At 39.3% G+C, this 19,431-nt stretch overlaps 1 protein-coding gene across 11 annotated transcripts in view; it reads left to right on the forward strand.

Annotated features, from left to right (window-relative positions):
* The first annotated feature begins 1,421 nt into the window (after positions 1-1,421).
* GPC5 (glypican 5) overlaps positions 1,422-19,431 on the forward strand; it is a 1,011,494-nt gene continuing 993,484 nt past the window's right edge. For all 11 annotated transcript variants that reach the window (XM_054011983.1, XM_054011992.1, XM_054012059.1 and 8 more), the window contains exon 1: positions 1,422-1,915. In XM_054011983.1, the coding sequence (XP_053867958.1) occupies positions 1,762-1,915 (154 nt within the window). In that variant the 5' untranslated portion in view covers positions 1,422-1,761. The remainder of the gene's footprint in view (positions 1,916-19,431) is intronic.

The raw sequence follows: 19,431 nt of genomic DNA on the forward strand, positions 1-19,431 counted from the left end.
AAAATATACTAGTTTTAGTGCATTTTATTTTCCCTCTCAATCTGACTCCAATTTATCACTTTCTTGCTTTTTCTTTCTTCTACTTCTACTTTCAGCTTTTTATTTTACCTCATCTGCCTATTCTCCCTAAGAAACATTATTTTTAGCTGATTGTAATTCAAACCCAGAAAATTTATTCTGTATAACCTCTCCTTGACATATTTTCAATTGTTTTATTAGGACAGAAATGTTTAGTACATAGCTGTATCCCTAAAATTGCAGGCTTAGAATAACTTTTCTCCCCTTGTGTTCATAGCTGTGGTCACTTTGTAAATAATGAATAACCTATTACATTTCTTACTCCGTAATCATAACAATATTGCAAGTTACGATTGAGGTATTCTAGCCAAATCTTTGGGTAAACCTTGAACAATATCTCTCCATATTAGGATTGACTGTAATCAGTGCTATTAGTCCTTGCTTTCATAAATATAAAATCTCTTTCAAAATCTTACAGGTCTGGGTAAGGATAAGCCATTGAAGACATGAAGGTTTTGAAAGAAATTCACCATTAAAGATAAAAGATGTCATGCCATAGGACACTGAAGAACTACATGGCTGGGTGCTGGAGGATATAAAGGATGCTCCCCCTTTTTAAATATGAATTGTCTTCTCTTTTCAGTTTCCATTTTGATCTTGTTCAGTGAATCGGGATTTAAAATAATGTATTTAATCATTCTCTGAACATTGAAATTTTGTAGGGATTTTCCTATTATCCCAGCCTGTGAACAGAATCTGATTTTAAAAACAAACCTGTGTGCTATTTTAAATCAAAGCCAACCATTTAAGCATATTTTTATCTTTTTAACTGACTTATAAATCTATGATTACTACAAACAAAGGGGGTAGAGAAAAATATTTTGTTTTTTTTTTTCACGTTTGTTTTCTTTGTGTACCTGACAGCACTGTACTACACTGTAAACTCAGTATAGGCAAATAGCAAAAAAAAGGATAAAGAAAACTTTTTTTTTTTTTTTGAAAATAGGAAGTGTGATTTGCAAATGCACAGCAATTGTCAGGACCCTTGAAACTACTTTTTTCTTTCTAAAGCCTTAGGAGATTTCAGGTTGAAGGTGTCCTGTGAAGTGTGCTCTACATCCCAGTCTGTAGCAAATCTTTTAATCTTGAAGCCCTGCAACGAACTCCAACTAATGAAGCTGCTTTCATCTCTACAGGTGCGAGTGGAAATTGGAAGGCAGGCCAATTTCCCAACGCCACTCCGAGGTCTGAGACGCAGAGGGAGTTGCATAGTACTGCAGCAATGTTGCCTTGTTGGAGCAGGGCGTTTGGAGGGTGTTGCACCCTAATGCTGATGAGGTCAGTCGGGGGGGCGGTGGTTTGCTGGGAAGGCGGGGCAGGCTGCAGTACTCGGGTTTCTTCTCTCTCCTGCAGCACAGAGGTGCCTGCTGTAGCACCGGACTCGGTGCGAAGTCGACTGTGCCGCCTGTGTGACAGAGGCAGGGACAGCGGGCGGTTCCCTCAGCATCCCCGCTCCCGGGGAGGCGGCGGCGGCGCCAGGTGGAAGCAGCTCTGAGAAATTCTCCCTACGCTTCCTGCTCCCGCTGCTGCGGGCAGCTGTGGCTGCAGGTTCCCGAGTGGTAGTTGTTGCTGGCGGACTCGACTTCTCCCACTCCGTGCGTGGCAGGGGACGGGCGGCTGCGGGTCAGGGGGCTCTTGGGGCAGTTTGTACAGTTGGCTGGAGAGCTGCTGCGCCGCCCGGAGATGGGAAGGCAGAGCCTGCGCTCGGGCATCCTCCTGTTGGCGGCTCTGGTGTCTCTAAAAAGCGAGAAGCTACCAAACTGCGAGGACGCTCGGAAAGTTTTCCAGCTACGGCAGATCGGCCCCGCCAAGGGGCTGCCGGAGACCCCGCGGGCAGGTAAGAGCGGGCTCCTCTCCGCAGGGCACTGCTGCAGGGTGTGCCACCCCTTCCCCCGGGAGAGCCAGGGCTCCTGCACCCGGGGACGCAGCATTTCGGGGCCGTATAAGGAGGGGCTGGCAGCGGGCGAGGGATCTGAACTGCATGGGGCAGGAGTACCGGGCGGGCCCCTTTTCGGCCCGAGTGGGCGACTCTGCTTTCGGTGGTGAGCGGCAGGCGCTGGCAGGGCTGTGCAAAGCCCAGACTCCCGCAAGCAACTTCCTGCGGGCGGACGGGCTCCCTCCGTAGCGCTGCCGTCCTATCCCCAAAGAAAGTGGCCCGCCCGGCCGCTCTCCTGAGGCTTTCTTTCTGGACAGCGGTGTCTTGGCTGCGGGAGGCTGAGAAACGGGGCGAAGCAGTGCGGGCAGGAGCAATGGTATAGTAGCGCCCATGGACGGATGGCTAGCTCCTCTTGTCCTTTCCTCGGGCAGGTGGCGCCACCTTTCTCTTGGGGAAATGCTGAGCGAGGGACTCCCGTGCCCCAGCTCACCCGCTGCAGGTTTTGAAATGGTGCTATTAGCTGTGGTTAGTCAGAAGGGCTAATCTCAGGAGAAGGCATGGGTGAAAGATAGTGGTCAGCCTTCCATATGGGCCGATTCCAGCCCAGGTGTGCCCAGTGTAACACTGCAGGGGTTGATAATGGAGAGGGTGTATGTAGGAGCTGACCCACTGCTGCATCAGGGATGGAGAAAACAATGCCCAGGAGAATTTATAAACGTAGAACTCCTGGGTTTGACAACAAATTAAGGTGACCATATTTCCCAAAGTGAAAACAGACCCCATGTGGGGCTGGCCCATGGGGTGCCCCCTTCTCTCCTCCTCCCCCCTGTGTGGGGTTGGCTCAATGGGGCCCTGCCACAGCGCCGCTCGCCTGACCTTCTCCCAACATTCCTCCATGCGCCCCGGGGGGCACCCGTCATTTTTTTTTGTAGGGAGGGGGGGAACTGGGCATTTTTCTGATGATAAGGGACGTCCTGGACTAGACTTAAAAAGGGAACAAAATGGAACGTATGGTCACCTTGCACCAAATCCAAGTGACGGGGCTTTTTTTGTGGGAATGAGACTTTACAGGGCACCAGCAACTTGGAAGGAAAGGAAAGAAACAAGAGAACTCCTTACTCCCATCCCTCTCACTCTTTCCCTGAAACATCCCTTACTGGGGATGGATGGTGAAATACCATGTTTACATGGGGTATTTGGCCAGCCACTGATGTAGCTTCACCAGTGAATATACCCAGTGTAGACTGGGGAAAATCACTGTGAGCCATGACTTGGATCTGTGCAACTCAAGCAATTTCAGGCAGTTAAACTTTGTCAGTGCAAATAGCAGCTAGTTGCCTACCCAGCAATGGCTGTAGGTGGGGCAAATCCCACTGTAAGTAAGGTGCTAGTTAACTTACAGTTGCAGGTACCTCTGTTAATACACTTTGCATTTGCATTACAAATGAAAATTCATGAGATTCCTGTGATGAATTGAAATGACCCACCCTTGCGAATAAATGTGGGGTGAGTATCTTTACTCAAGTTAATAGTTCCATTGATTTCAGTGGTACTACTCCCACAGGTAGAATTACTTACGTATGCCAATGTGCGCAGGGTCAGGAACTTAGACATATGAAGATTGACTGTCACCGGTACAGTCTCACAGAAAATGTTTTCTATAAAAGGGGAAGCTATGATTAAAAATTTTTAAAATGGTGATAGTTTCTTCTTGTTCCCAGGCCTGGTCTACCCCAGAAAGTTTTAAAAACATAGTTATATCAGTTAAGCGGGAGTGTGTGGGGGAAATCACATCCTTAACTGACATAGCAATGCTGGCAAAAGCCTGACTGTAGTTATACTGGCAAAAAGTCCTTTTGCTGATGTAACTTATTCTGTTTGGGGAAGTAGTTTAAGATCTAGTTATACTGTCAAAAGGACTCTTTTGCCTATATTAACTGCATCTTTGCGAGGGGTATTTACCAATATAGTTCTTCGGGTGTATCTATACTGGCTAATCCTTTTAAGTGCAGGCAAAGCCTAAGGGAACTTGTTTTCTTCTCTTTTACTGAGGAAATGAAATTAGTGGTATGGTGTACCTTAGACTTATGCCTAAAATCTCATTGTAATATTTAGTATTTTAATACTCCAATAAAGATAGTTTGTAAACTATATTGATGGTAATATTAAGAATGGGCTAAGCCTGAAATATTTATGGAATTATAGTACTTTCATTTAAATCTTAGCTTCCTATGAAATGTGGAAACATAAATCACATTCTTTAAATCTCATTAAATAGTTACAGAGGGTCCTGTGGCACCTTTGAGACTAACAGAAGTATTGGGAGCATAAGCTTTCGTGGGTAAGAACCTCACTTCTTCAGATGCAAGTTGCTCCCAATTGTTGCTCCCAGCAAGCTTATGCTCCCAATACTTCTGTTAGTCTCAAAGGTGCCACAGGACCCTCTGTTGCTTTTTACAGATTCAGACTAACACGGCTACCCCTCTGATATTAAATAGTTAGTTTCCTTAGCTAGAACTTGTATTGTCAGAATGTAATGATAAAAAAGATGGACAGATCATTTGGAAGGGCATATTAGAGATAAGCTTTGTGGGTTTGGTTCAAGCCTAACAACTCTCCATCTAGGGGAATTTGGATCTAGATCCAAACCTTGTAGCTGGTGTGCATCTCTAGTATTGCTTATTTAGATAAATGTGAACAATGTCAGGTTTTTTGAGATCTTATCAGTTGTAACCATATTCTCCACATTCCCTAAACTAACAAAACTGATAAATCTTCTCCACTACCATAATTCAATTGTAGAATATATTCATGTATATGATGAAACATAATAGTGCCATTTTTCTCTTAATAAGTGCAATTAAGATGTTTGATGTAGAGGTTTCTTTCTCACTAACCTCACACTTTTCCCCCTGCCTGTAGAAATGCTTTGCTAACACAGTACTTAATAATTTTCTTCCTCCATCTTCTTTATCTCCTCCATCCAACATACTTACTTTGGATTAGGAAAGTAGGAAAAAGTTCCCTTCAGAACTTATGATGATGTCCCAACAAGTGATAGTCCGGCAGAGGGTGGGAAACAGTTTTACAGTCAGCAAAGGGTTTCCCTCTCAAGATGAGTTTTATTACTATAGAGACTGATTGTCAAATACCTGTATCCAACAAACTGAATGCAAATTTAAAATAATTACCTCTCTGGTGAGTCTCCATGGTGTTTTCAAGGGTATATAGGCAAATAACTGTGGATAAAAGAATATATAATTAGAGATGTCAAACAAGAAAAGAGAGAACTGGAAACAATGAGAAATACGCTAAATGATAGCTGTGGGTTGATAGGACAAAATGTCAAGAGAAAAGAGACATAACTTTCACACTTTATACAGTGGGTTTTAGTCTTAATGTTTCAAGGTTCACTTTCTGGATAAGCAGTTAGGAATAGACCTTTTGGTAAAGCTTTTCTGACAATATATAGAAATATGTTCAATATATACTGCTTATCAGAAATGTGTTTTACTGTTGTTGAGAACAGTTTGAAGCATGTATCACTGGATATTATAGTATGCAATAATAGCAGTATACAAAGTTATGGTTGAGATAAAATGTAATGGTGGTTCTCAGACCAATGGAGAATATTTCAAGAGAGTGGGGAGGGATGCTTAAAGGACCCTGAGTTTAGGGAGACAGAATCTTTCAAACTTAATACACTTGTCAAATGCTTTGTGTATTTGGGTAACTCAGATGAATTTTAAAACTTCTAAGGTGCCTCAGGCATTGGGCCTTATCTTGCATACACTTAAGCATGTGTGCAATTTTACTCTTGTGAGAAATTCCCATTGGGGCCTAGTCTGTAATGAAAGACAGTGACATGATTTGAAATAACAAAAGTAAGCATCTGACAACTGGAGAATTTATACACACACGCATTGGGACAATTTTGTATTGGGACAGCTCATGTGAGTAGGAGCCATTTGCTGAGTAAGGATTGCAGAATTAGGGCTTGTATTTGGAGTGCCATACACTGAAAAAAATGCAGCTGTAATCCTGTGTACACTCAAAAACAATGTAATTCAGTAAGTGAGCGTCTTTCATCCCTGGTATAACTGTGTTGTAATCAGTGGAATTACACTAAGGAAGAATTAGGGTCATTTTGTTCATCTTCAGATCTGAGTGTGATCAGCTTGTTTTCCCTCTATCTCCTTTTAATAATATTAAAAACCAAACAACCTTTCCATGAAAGAGAACTATACTGATGTAAATTTCACTAAGTTTACTCAGTCTCCTTAACTGTGATTTGTTCAATAATGCATAAGTCTGTGTTCAATCATCGTGTATCATATATTATAATAAAACACTTAACTACATAGCAATTTTTATCTTTAGCTCTCAGAAAACTTCACATTTGCAGTCTGTGCCTGAACTCATTGGCTATTTGCCTAATTTTCTTAATGGTAAAACTATTGTAATTGTATTACCTAATTTTTCTTATTTTTCTGTAGTCTTAAAAGACCTTTCTTATGGTAGTTGAGGACTTCATACGATGATGTACGCTGAACTCAGAGTTTAATGTAAAAGAACGAGCACCCATTCCAGTTTCATACCAGCTGTCCCTCACCCTACCCCCAAAATTTCCCCCAGCACTTCTTTATGTATTTTTAAAAATTGATTTGTCTTAAATAGTTCAGCTACTAGTAACTGTAAACTAGATTCAGCTCTGGTTCCCTGGTGCCTGGTTCAAGGCTACAGTTGCAAAAGCATGTACTATAATCCAGTTGCCTCCCCCTTGTGGAGAAAATGTTTCTGGTAGGGCAGGGAGACAGAAAACAAAATGGGGGACACCTGAGTGCAGCAAAATGGCAAATTTCTTCCAGGTTTAAAATGCTGAATTCTGTGGCATATTGGAAAGCTGCCATATTCCATGCTGCCATGGAATCACAAAGTCCAGGGAGTCCTGACTGAGATGAATGGGGCAGTTCATATTTCTTAGAGGTATTGTTTCAAGCTCTCTGCAGAGTCAGACAGGAATCATTACATTTGTTATGCTCAGTTCACCTTCTGAAGGTTATCTGTGCAATCATAAGCTAATAACACAACTAAAAAAAAGAGAGCTGCTGAGATTGAGCAATACAACTATTCTGTGCCAAGTGGTGAATTCCATGGCAAACTCCTTTGCTACAGAACTGTGTAATATATGGGGTCCTGATAATAGGCAAATGGGTAAATGAGGCAGGCAATGTAAAGATACGTACGTGCAGTGATGCTGTTCAATCAGAAGTATTTTTGTGCTATATGAAAAGCTCCAGAAAAGATGGAAGCCAGCTTGTTTTGTGCCTATTGTGCAGGGTGGATTTGATTTAAATCACTAGTGAAGAAGACTCAATTTAATCATGGATTTCTACATAAAAGTGCATTCTTGTTGGTTGTTATAACCTTAATACATATTCTTCACAACTCAGAGTTAGATGTAGGTTTCATTTCTAGAAGGTACACACTATACATTTTTAAGTAATTAATTTTGAAAACTTTTCAGATTAGTTTTACAGCTATATCAGAAAATGAATGATTGTTTGGTTATTTCATTTTTCAAAGGTAACTGAAGCAGATATTTATGAAGTCATTGGGAGGTGAACTATCTCCAATTCAACAGGTTAATCATTAATATTGGAAGATTTTCTTGCCATGTTCTATTAGGAGGAGAACATCACCAGACAGACATTTAAATTGTTTTATTTAACTAAAACAATGACGTTATGTATTTGGGATTTTTTCTTCACCAGCAAACATATAATATTTTAACAAAACAAGCATATGAATTTTTGAATTTAATAAACATTCACATTTTTAAAAATTGGGTTTGTTTTTGTTAAAATTGTTTTTAACTCAAATAGTTAAATGAAATATTAAAAGAAAAAAAAAACCACAAAAATTAGATCGACTCTGTCATCCGGGTCAACATGAGAAACTTAAAATATTGGCTTCTGCAGCTAGCTCAGTCGTCTTCACCTTCATTCTCCTGTTTGTTCATAATCTGGAAAAGAAAAACAAGCTTTCCTGCTTTTTCAAGTCCCAAACGATTTCTCAATTTGGAATGAATTAGTCCAAAAGAAGAAAATATTCTTTCTACACCGGCAGAAGAAGCTACTGCTGTTAAAAGTCAGATAATCACTTCAATAGTCTCTGAATCCAAGTGTTTAAATGACTTCCACCAGTTCACTTATTTGACTTTCTTTAAAACATCATCAGCAAACATATATTTCTTGAAAGGTTCACCCTTAGCTCTGAAGTTTATTATAGTTGGCATTATGGAGTGATGGTTGCTGGATGTCCATGTCATAGCCAATTCCTCTTCTTCAGCAGTTAAGGTTTGACCCTGGTACCGAGTATTCAGAATATTTGCAAGAAAATGAGCTGGAGATAGTGCTTGTTCCATTGTTGTTGTTTTTTTAAAATGATTGTAATTTAACTCTGTCATTGCATATTTCTCTTTTTAAGATCTCACTCAGTTCCTTCCAAATTTCAACAGCATCAGCAATAAAACAGCTATTTCCCTGCATTTTATTCAAGGCTACAGGAATAGTTTCAGGGTACTCCGCGTATATTCAACATTTCTCTTAAGCCCAATGTTGAGAACTTTGGCTGTGACAGTGCCATCTATTTTTTCACAATTTTGTTCACAAAGTGTCATCAGATTAAGCCATTTCTTGTTCTAGTGCTCAAAACAGTCCACTACTGAGTTCCATCGCACATCTTGTGGGAGAGTTAGCTTGGTTCCTCCCACTTTTTTCAGAGCAGCTGCTGCAAAGTGGTTGTTATGGAAGTATTTTGCAATTTCAACAACATTAGCCTTTATTTCTGGAACACAGAAGTCTTTGGCTAGGAGATGCATGAAATTAGCACTACAACTGTATGTTTAGCTTGGGACTCTCTTCTAAATAATTTCTTCTCATTTTGGATACATTTGCAGCATTGTCTGTGACTAAGCTGCGTACTAGACATTTGAATTATTTTTCAGTTTGTTATAGCTTTTATTGCTACTTCTTGTAAGTATTCTGCTGTGTGCGCATTTCCTGATGTATCAATTGTTTCTGTAAGGAAGACTTCTTCTGTTGTCACACAAACACATACAACAGGATCATTGTGGACATTTTACCTCGCATCAAGACTCAGATTAACAGTTTTACCCTGTAGACCTTTTGCACACTACTCAATTTCTCTTTCATACACTTTATCCAGCAATTTGCCTGTGACATCTGCTCTGTTGGGTGGACTGTATCCTGGTCTTAATTACTGAACCATGTTAATGAAATGTGGGCTCTCAGTCATATGGAGAGTTTGTTGCATAAACAAACTGGGCAATTTTTTCATCAATTGCCTCCTTTTGTAATCTGCTGGTTCTTATCACAAATTTATCTATGGTTGTTTCTAGATGATGGAGATTTTTTTGCTACAGGTGATATACTGTGGCTATGTGACATACATGATGTGATTGAAACATTATCATTGGCAGATAATTCTGAAACTATAGAAAATGATCTTGAAGGTGGATAGTCTCCAGAACCTGTATGTTGAGGCTGGATTCTCCTTAACAAAATAAGTCAATGCAGTTATTTAATTATTACTACCATACTGCTCATTTAGTATACTCATTGTATTCACTGGCACTCAGTACTACTTTAAAGGTGAAATTATAAAAGGAAGATCTGCCTATTTCAGCTATTTATTTTTTATCACAACTGCGTCTAAAATGATAGTAACATAGAGTAACAACTATATTTTTTGTTCAAACATGAGAATTCAAGAATAATCCAGAAGGAAGACAGGCAGTCCTTCAGGAAGAAGTATGAAATAAAAAAAGTTTACCAACCTGAAGATCCTGCATGTTCAGACCTATTTCTTTCATCATCTTCAACGCAGCTTCCTTCTGAGAAGGAACACTTCTCATGATGTTGTTTCTTTCGGGCAACCAGGCTTTACATTTCTTTGTTGCACTGTTTGCATTTTGCACGCATGCCTGTCTTACCCACAGGTAGAGGAGCTTCATTAAAATATTCCCAAACTGGGTCTCTTTTACGGCCTGCTGCCATGATAGGTTTTCCCTTCTAGTGAGAGAATGGTATGGTAGATTTCAAATCAATGAAGGCTACACTCAGAAAGACCTCAAGACTTCTGGAATATACTGCTCAAACAGTTTCACTTTTGTTTCTACTGCCTGTCCCTCCCTTCTCACATTTATCTTCAGACTTCTCCTTGTCCAGATTTATTCCACCCCCAACAAACTTCTATTCATTGACATTTTTGAAACTTTGCACTTTTAGAGAGAGGTAAGGGATTGACTCTGTGTACACAAATTTGCAGAGGGACAATAGGGCTGAGGTCTGTTATTTATCACCTCTATATATTATTTATTTAAAAACATTTTTGCTGTTAACAAGCATGTTATCTCTGGAGACACAAAGCCACAGTTTGAGAACTGCAAAACTAAGCATGGTATTGTCTAGACAGAGCACTGAGTCCCATTGGGTAGATAGAAAGATTAACCTAAATAATCTATACAGCAGCCCCTGGAACCCTATAAGATTGCGTCCCTAATCCATGAACTATTGGAACTCATTTACAAAACTTTTCTTAAACATTACATGAATATATTGTCTCATACTATAGTATAGTGGTCCCCAAACTTTTTTAATCGCGCACCCCATCAGTACAAATTTTTTGAACATGCACCCCCAATAGATGTATATTTATTTATGTATAAATTAGATACATGTACTACTGTACCAATATATTATGTACATTATAAAACATACACAAAAAATAGAATTAAAGGATGAGATAAAGATGAAATAAACAATATTTTTAAAATATTTTTTTATTTTATTTATTAAAGGTACAAGAACCCTTTTTGCTCCTTATTATTAATAATATTTTTAGTGAGAGCAATGTGATTGAATATGCTTCATTATTTTTGAAATTTTGAAAATTTTTAACAAATGGGTTCAAAACCCATTGAAACTCTTTGTTGGGAAGATTTTTAAACAGGTTAGAAAATTCTGTTTCCAAGTTTTTTAAGTGTGCAGATATGAGAGTTTTTATAGATGACACACACATAATTTTCAGCAACAAAATCACATAACGATGGAAACATTTCCAAACATCCATTTTCAAAATGCTCTCTCCATAACACGAGTTTCTTTCGAAAAGCAGTTACTTTCTCACCCATTGTTAAAACGTCACCTTTACCTTGAAGGGACAGATTAAGTGTGTTTATTTTTTCAAAAATATCTGCTAGGTAGCATACTACTGATAGCCACTTGTCATCACAGAAAAGGTCAGCAAATTTGGAACACTTGTCTTTTTGTAAAAGAAAAATGCATAACTCATCTTTAAGTTTGACAACTCTTTTAAGCACTTTGCCACGAAATAACCAGTGAACCTCTGTGTGGTACAAAAGATTTTCATGGTCACTCCCCATTTCATTACAAAGTATTGTAAAGATTCTACTATTTAAAGGTCTTGTTTTTATAAAATTAACCACATTGATGACATCCTGTAGCACTTTGTGTACTTCTGGCTCCAACTTCTTTGCTGCAATAGCTTGCCTATGAATGATGCAGTGAATGAATTTCACGTGTGGTGCTATCTCTGTAACCTTACCCCGGAATCCTTTCTTTATTCCAGTCAAAGCAGCTGCTCCATCAGTGGTTACACTTACAGTTTTTCCATAAAACATTGTTTTTATTAAAGAAGTCATTTACTGTTGAGAATATATCTTCTCTGGTACATCTTTCCTTTAGTGGCTCACAAAAAAGTAGTTCTTCATGTATTTCATTATTGAAACAGAATCTAGCAGATACCATGAGCTGAGACATGTTAGAAACATCCGTACTTTCATCCAACTATATAGCAAACCTCCCACACTGCGTAATTTGTTCTAATACTTGTTCCTTCAAATCTTCAGCAATGTTTTCTATGCGTCTTCAAACAGTATTTGTTGACAAAGGAATGCATTTTAGTTTGTTGCCATGTTGTTTTCCATGTATTATTTCATCCATTTTTACCGCGGCAGGAAGAAGTAGTGTTTCCCCAATGGTATGTGGCTTTTTGTCTTTCGCTATTAAGTAAGAAACCTCAAAAGAAGCTTGTAAACATTTATCATTAAGTTTAGTGAAATTTTCTAAAATACTGGATTGAGTATCGCATGACTTTAAACATCGCTGGAAAAATTGTAGAGGTTTGTCTTCATATTCTGGATGCTTAGTTTTTAAATGTCTTGCTAATCGTGATGGCTTCATACTATCATTAGCTAATATCTCAAGGCACAATATACACTTAGGGCGAGGTTCATCGTTAACGATAGTGGATGTAAATCCATATTTCAAATAGTCTTCTTGATAATTTTGAATTTTTTTGGCCGATTTCTTGTCAGATCTGATTACATCCTCATTGTTTTTAACCTCGTAATGTGGCTGACGAAGAGCTCGTACTAGGAGTAGGAGAACTGTCAGCTCTGCCATTTTCTTGTTGTTCGAAACCTATTATCTTCAATCTGCGATTTCTTTGCAGGAATCTTTTTAAGCCACTTGTCCATTTTGTGAGGGTTAGTTTAGTTAAAACTAGATAATATAATCTGTAAATCCACTTAACCGGGCACACGTAAACTGCAATACGTCACAATATGCTGAAAGCGAACGAATGAGTGAGGGCGCCACTGTCAACCCCTCCGCGTTGTGGAACTCCCACTCTTCCCTCAGGATACCTCGCAGGGCCGGCACCAGCATAGGAAGCATGTGCCTGGGGCGGCGTGCTGTAAGGCGTGGCATACTGTCCAATCTTAGGGTGGAGCGCCTCCAACAGCCCTTTTTTCCCCTCCCCCTCCACGCTCCCCCTCTCCCCCCGGCAGCGCTCCTCCGGCCGTGCTGCCCTGTTTGCTCGGGCAGCGCGGCCGGAGGAGTGCTGCTGGAGCAAACAGGGCGGCGCTGCTGGAGGAGTGCCGCGTCGCCCTGTTTGCTCCAGCAGCACTCCTCCAGCCGTGGCCCCCAATGGATGGTCTTGTGCACCCCACTTTGGAGACCACTGCTATAGAATTAGAATTTATAATCCCTATTCAATGATGAGATATCTTTGAGCTGTAATAGGTTTTTTCCTCAAAAAGCATTTTATCAAAAATATCAGATTTAAATAAAAAAAAATTCCATTTTTTTTAATCATTGATTTATATCCACCCTGCTATTGTGTAAGAAGGACTGTCACTCCATATATAATGACAGAATCTGAAGTAAACCTTTAAAATGATGAGTTTGTTCCTTAATATAAAGAAAAGATCCTGTGTTTCAGCTGTGATAGACCAGCAGAATGGCCTGAGTGGAAGCAACATTTGGCATATGTTGGTGGTTGCCACCAAGCTCAAAAAGGAGGAAGGTGGGTTTGGTAGCGATGGAGCAGCTCCCAGCTTCTGCTGAGGGAGAGTCTGTCCCTATCTGGAAGCGAATAGTGCTCAGTGGAGTGGAGCTCAACCAGGCCAGGATGTTCTGAGCAGACCCTGTGGTCTCTGGATTTGGCCTAGAGGGACAATTCACAAAGTAAGGTGAGCAGAATTTGGCCTCAAATATGCTATTTTCTTTTTCACTAACAGCTGAAAACCTTATTCTGCAAACTCTCACTTATATGAGTGGATCAAATTATTGGGAATAAGGATTTGCAGGACTGAGACTATGTATGATAGTATGAATTCAACTCAAGGCCTTAGTAAATAAGTACACCTAAAGCAAAAGAATAGTTAAAATTTCATTCTCAATAAAGCTATGGCTCACTTAAGGCAACTTATTTAATTAGCCCAATGTATTGCAGGCCAAATTTGTGAATACTTCGCACACAGGACCAGATTATTCCTCTTATTAGTGGTAGGGTTTATCTAAAAAATCATTCTAAATGGGTTGCAATCTAGAAGCTTTCAGAGCTCTGTGTAAAAGTGAGACAGTGTTTTAGTTGATTGTTACTCGAGCTAAAACATTTTTTCCACTATTTCATAATCAACATAATCTGCCTCTAATGTACACCTCTTCTTTGGGGGAGAGAAATCTCAATGTGGAGACAAAAAAAAAATACACAGACATTTTCTTGATATTGGTGAAACTGAAACAGAATGACTTTCTCTCTCTCTCTCTCTCTCTCTCTCTCTCTCTCTGTGTCATGCACACACTTCTGCAATAAAACTGCTGTTTGTTCTACAGCACTAGTTAAGAAACGTGTACTATAAATACGTTATACTAGTTAAGAAACGACAAATCCATGTAGTGGGTTTCAAACTACCACTCTATTCTTAGTCAACTGGGTTCTTTTGCATGTTGGATTCAGTTACTTTACTCCGGTCATTGAAAGCAGCTGTGTTTAATGAGCTGGAACAGAAATAGGTCAATAAAATGTATTTTTATATGTATGTGATTAGCAGTCTTAAAGTAAAAACAGTGTTCCCATAGGATCTTGGATTGATATCCATGTTAAAAAGATGCTATTTATTTTTTAAATGTTTAATATTAATGTAAAGGAATGATAGAAATGAGAATAGCAGAGTCAGCTACAAACCACAGCCACAAAGAAATATTTTCTATTTTAGAGCATTTCTGGGAGTTCTAATGATCTTTTTGTAACTGTAACAGAAAGTCCATAAGGCTGGTGTATGTAAAATACCATTATTTCCTTCTCCCCCCTGAAAAAGTGGATGAAGGTTTCAAAAGGTGAAGGTATGACATTTATTTGAAATTATGAAGAATTTGGATAACATGAATAGTTATAAGCCAGGGGTTCCCAATCTTGGTTCATGGCTTGTTCAGGGTAAGCCCTGGCAGGCTGCAAGACACTTTGTTTACCTGAGCGTCAGCAGGTTAGGCCGCTCACAGCTCCCGGTGGTCGTAGTTCGCTGTTCCCGGCCAATGGGCGCTGCGGGAAGCGGTGGCCTGGCCCGCGCCGCTTCCCGCAGTTCCCGTTAGCCGGGATCGGTAACCGCAGCCAGTGGGAGCTGCAATCGACCGAACCTGCGGACATGGCAGATAAACAAACCGTCCCGTCCCGCCAGGGTGCTTACCCTGGCGGGCCGCGTGCCAAAAGTTGCCAATCTCTGCTGTACAGGTTCATCACTCTTGTATTTTCAATTCCAAGCAGTGATAAAACCTTTAGATCTAGATATACCTGTTGAGAACCGGAGACTAATGAAGACAGTACTGAATATCAAGGAAGTGGTTTCCCAAGCAACAGAATCTTGGCAGAAGTTGTCACCTTATCAATGTGAATGTGTACATGCTATGTAGGGATTTACAGGTTTGTTTAATGTGTGCAGGGGAAACAGATAAAATATACTTCTTACTGGGCGTGTTAATGAAAATGATACTGTTTGTAGTGATGGGAATACTGGATACCAAATATCAAATAATAAAATGCTATTGCTTGCAGGTAAACAGGCCCTTGAGGGTATGTCTAAACCAACTCCAGCCTGAATAGTAATGTTAAAGCACCATCTGCACAATTATTTTAACAGAGTAGCATGATCCCCACTAGCACAAGTGGGAGGCTCACTCCCAAATACAGTGAAGATACCCTGATGACTCAATATTTTAGTTAGACTTCTAAGAAAGAAGGTAGCAAATTACTTTATTCAAAAATGTACAGTATATTTTTACAATATTTAGTGATTGGGAATGTTCTCAGTAGAAGGCCTCTGTAGAGAGAGGCCTGTTGCCTGCACTCTGCCTGTTCTAGGCATAGGAATGCTGCCAATGCACTTGAGCAACCAACTAGTTCAGTCTTAAGTCATTGACATCTATTGGGGGAAAAGCAACATATTTGCCAGTTCTGAGGATAACTTTTGATTTGGACACTTGATAATTAGGAACTGGACTGAGGCTGAATGTCAAATGTGCCTTTTCTCATTACTGACTACAGGGCTATATTTCAACAAGTGATAGTGGAATGGCTCTGTGTCCCTTATATTAATTCACAGAGCTATCCAGTTCACATAAGTAAGAATGGACATACTATTGTGAGCAATTTAGGCAAAGGTGCAGGCTCATTCTTATCTCCCAACATGAAGTTAAATACTTTTCCAAGTTCATATTGGCTCAGAAAGTCTGTTTTTGCTCCCCTGGTAACCTCCCTTCCTCCCAAAAGAGAAAGGAAACCCAGGCTCTGACAGTTTAGCTCCTGAATCTATTTTACTGCAGTGTCAGGAGGACCTTGAGTTTTCATCCTATGTGTGTGCATAGCAGGCAATCTGCATCAAGTACAGGTGCCTCAGAAGCTTTCTCATGTTGTTTTAAACTATCTGTTTGAGTTTGTCACTATCAGAGATCCAATTCGATGACTAATGGGAAAGCACTTAACTTGTGAATCTGTTATTCCCAACAGAGATCAAGATCAAAATTCCTTGGAATAATTGGTATGTAGTGCTATTCTTGTGCCACACAACACATGAACATTGCTATGTATAAGGTGGCATTGACATGCCATCACCTCCTCTCATAGGACAAACTCCAGCCCTATTAGATCAGTCCAGCTAGTCACAAATATCCATGAGATACTTTCCTTTAATCAACAAATTTTAAAAAGAATACTGTTATGACTTTGTCTGCCTCTATGTTCATGTCTGTGGTCCTTAAGACTTTTTTTGTCCTTAACAGTTTAACTGGATGTTTTCTTTATCCAGGCTATGTCTGGGGTCTCCATAAGGCTGATTATACTGCTTCTTGACACTGTTTACACCTGGGCCACTTATGTCTCAGGTCATTCAAGATGCAAAATGTTCATCATGGAATTCCCTTCTCACATCTTTTACCATCTATGGCAATATTTCCAGATGCTGGACTGGAATGTTCAGCTTGTTCTTCCGCCTTCTTGAGATTTGTGCACTTTGAAGGAGAAGAAAGGTCTACATTAGGATTCTAGAGTTGAGAAGATAATTGTTCAGTCTCAAAGGCTTTCTTCCTTTGATTAAGACCAAAGATTCATCTGCTGAAGGGAGAGAGGGTATCCATGTGCCTCCCTCCCAATGTCCAGGGAGATTCTTTGAAGAAAGTTTTCCTAAGATGCAAATGTCTGTCTTAAGTCTCATTCTGGCATTATCTGACATGCAAAGGAAGTAAGTCCCAAGTAGGTCTCTTTACCCCCAAGGAGAACACCAATTGTCTCGGGTTTTGCTTCAGGATCAAACAAGATCCAATATCATTGGCAGACTCCCCTTTCTTGGAATGGAATCAGGAATTCCTCTACATGTTCTCTCTGATTATGTTGGTTTAGGAGATCTGTATATAGCCCTGCCAGGATGGAGCCAAGATGTTGTCTACACAGTTAACCAGATATTGGCAGTTTTGTCTTCATCCTAGGTCTGATATTAGGACCAAAAAAAATGGGACCACTTTGCAATTTAATGGATCTTTTGTTTTCAGACTGTGGTAAGAGTATCCACCTTAGCCTGAATCTTCTTGAGTTGATACCCTGACTTCTGAATTGCTGAAGATGTTCTTCAAGAGTTTAGTGGGTCCTACTGAAAATCCAGAGCTTTTGATCAAAATTTTTTTCTTGTTTTTAACATTGCTATTTATTACACTTTTGAACTTTAAGATCTGGTTTAAAGGGCTGCATGGGTTCTGATTTCAGAATCCACCCTCACATGTCCAGGTACCAGTCCTCACTCACCTTACAAGACCCTAGTTTATGGAAGAGTTGCTCGTGGTAATTAGTTTGCCTTGGTGACTGTGCCTATGAAAACTGCATTTCTTCTCAGGAATTCACTTGGTTTTGTTGTGAGTATGACAGGGTGAACATCTTGGTTTAGCTATCTCAAGGGTATTCCCTCTGGTGTGTGTGTGTGTATATGTGTGTGTGTGTGTGTGTGTGTGTATATATATATATATATATATATATATATATATATATATATATAGCTTTGGGGTTGGAGTATTGTTTGGCAAAGCTCTTGATATTGGTCAGAGTATCATCTGTACTGTACATGTGAGAAGAAGGTATTCCTTATAACCATAGCTACAGACTATGAATTTAATGAGATACAGGTCAAATGGCCACTCTTTCTATATATTGTAGTTCATATGGGAAATGTGTCTCCATCTCCATTTCCAGTCTTAGGTCAGCTCTATTTCCATCTTGTATAGGCCATTAGCCTATCTGTATTTCCCCAGTGCTCTTTTATGCTTTTATTACGACTTGTCAGTGTTCATTCACCTGGAGATCTCAAAAGGTATTCAACTAATACAAAGGCACTATTCGATGCCTTCATACTCTCTTGCCATGTGAAGGTGAAAGCCAGTGCAACAAGTTTTTCTCTTAATTCCTTAATTCCATTCTTTTAAGGTTTTGGACAGATCATGTGTGTCTTGCTGCAACCATTACTGCTACTAAAAGTAGCTTTTGTTTGCTATTTAGCTATTATTTTTTTGTGAAATGTCTTATGCGTTTTAATTCTGTGTCCCTTTTCTCTTATTTCTTATATGAATTTCAGTAGACATCCAGGATATTGTAAATAGTTTTGAAATATAATAATTCCCAAAGCACAAAAATGTGATTTAGCAGAGACAGGACTTATCTTAACTGTAAGAATATAATAAATTGACAAAATCCATACAAATTGGATACAGCATAAAATTTATCTTCAGAAGAGGTCTGTGTAAGAAAATTATAAGAGAGGTACATTGTATTCACTTCATTTTTTTTCGTTAAGTAGAGGACAATATTGATAATGTGAGGTTGAGGAAAGGAAATGAACCAGCAAATTTCTTTAGAGGACTGAAAGCCAGTATAAGAAGTACTAGTTATCCTTCATGAAGAGAATGAATGCTCAGTGTAAACATACATTTATATTTGTTTACAACAGTCTTGTAAAACAAATTAGACACAATTCACAATAAAATGCCATAGAATCATCTTCCAGTCTTCTGGGATTGTGTCAAATTGAAAGGCTTCTGATCTGATGTTAGAAAATTAATACAATAATTATTTTAAGGATATATTCTCGTCCTTTCCCCCACTCCCTTTTTAACACTGTGGTATTCAAGAAATGTACTGACTGACTTACTAAAATTAAATAAGATATCCATGTAGAGTTGATGAGACTGCAGTTGCTAAAATGCATTTTATCCCTATGGCTGTGAAAACAAATGCCATCTGTAAAAATGTGGTTGACCAGGATGAAATAATTAAGAAAAATTAAATGATTTACTACCTGTATTAGATTGACTACTGAACTATTTGATGAAACAAGAACCAAGTGTGATGTATTGATTTAAAAAAAAATCAGTTCTATAAATATATATTTGTTAACCTTTTTCTGTGTTGCCTCAACTCTGCTGTATCTAATTTTCATGTCGGAATAAAGAAAAGTAACTTGTGGTGTCAACAACTGTTTCTTTAATAAAAAGATAGTTATTCAAATTTTAGCTACTCCAGTTCAGCCATGCAAAGTGAGTGAGAGCTTTCCT

The sequence above is a fragment of the Malaclemys terrapin genome, chromosome 1, assembly GCF_027887155.1.
Source record: "Malaclemys terrapin pileata isolate rMalTer1 chromosome 1, rMalTer1.hap1, whole genome shotgun sequence".
Classification (NCBI taxonomy): Eukaryota; Metazoa; Chordata; order Testudines; family Emydidae; genus Malaclemys; species Malaclemys terrapin.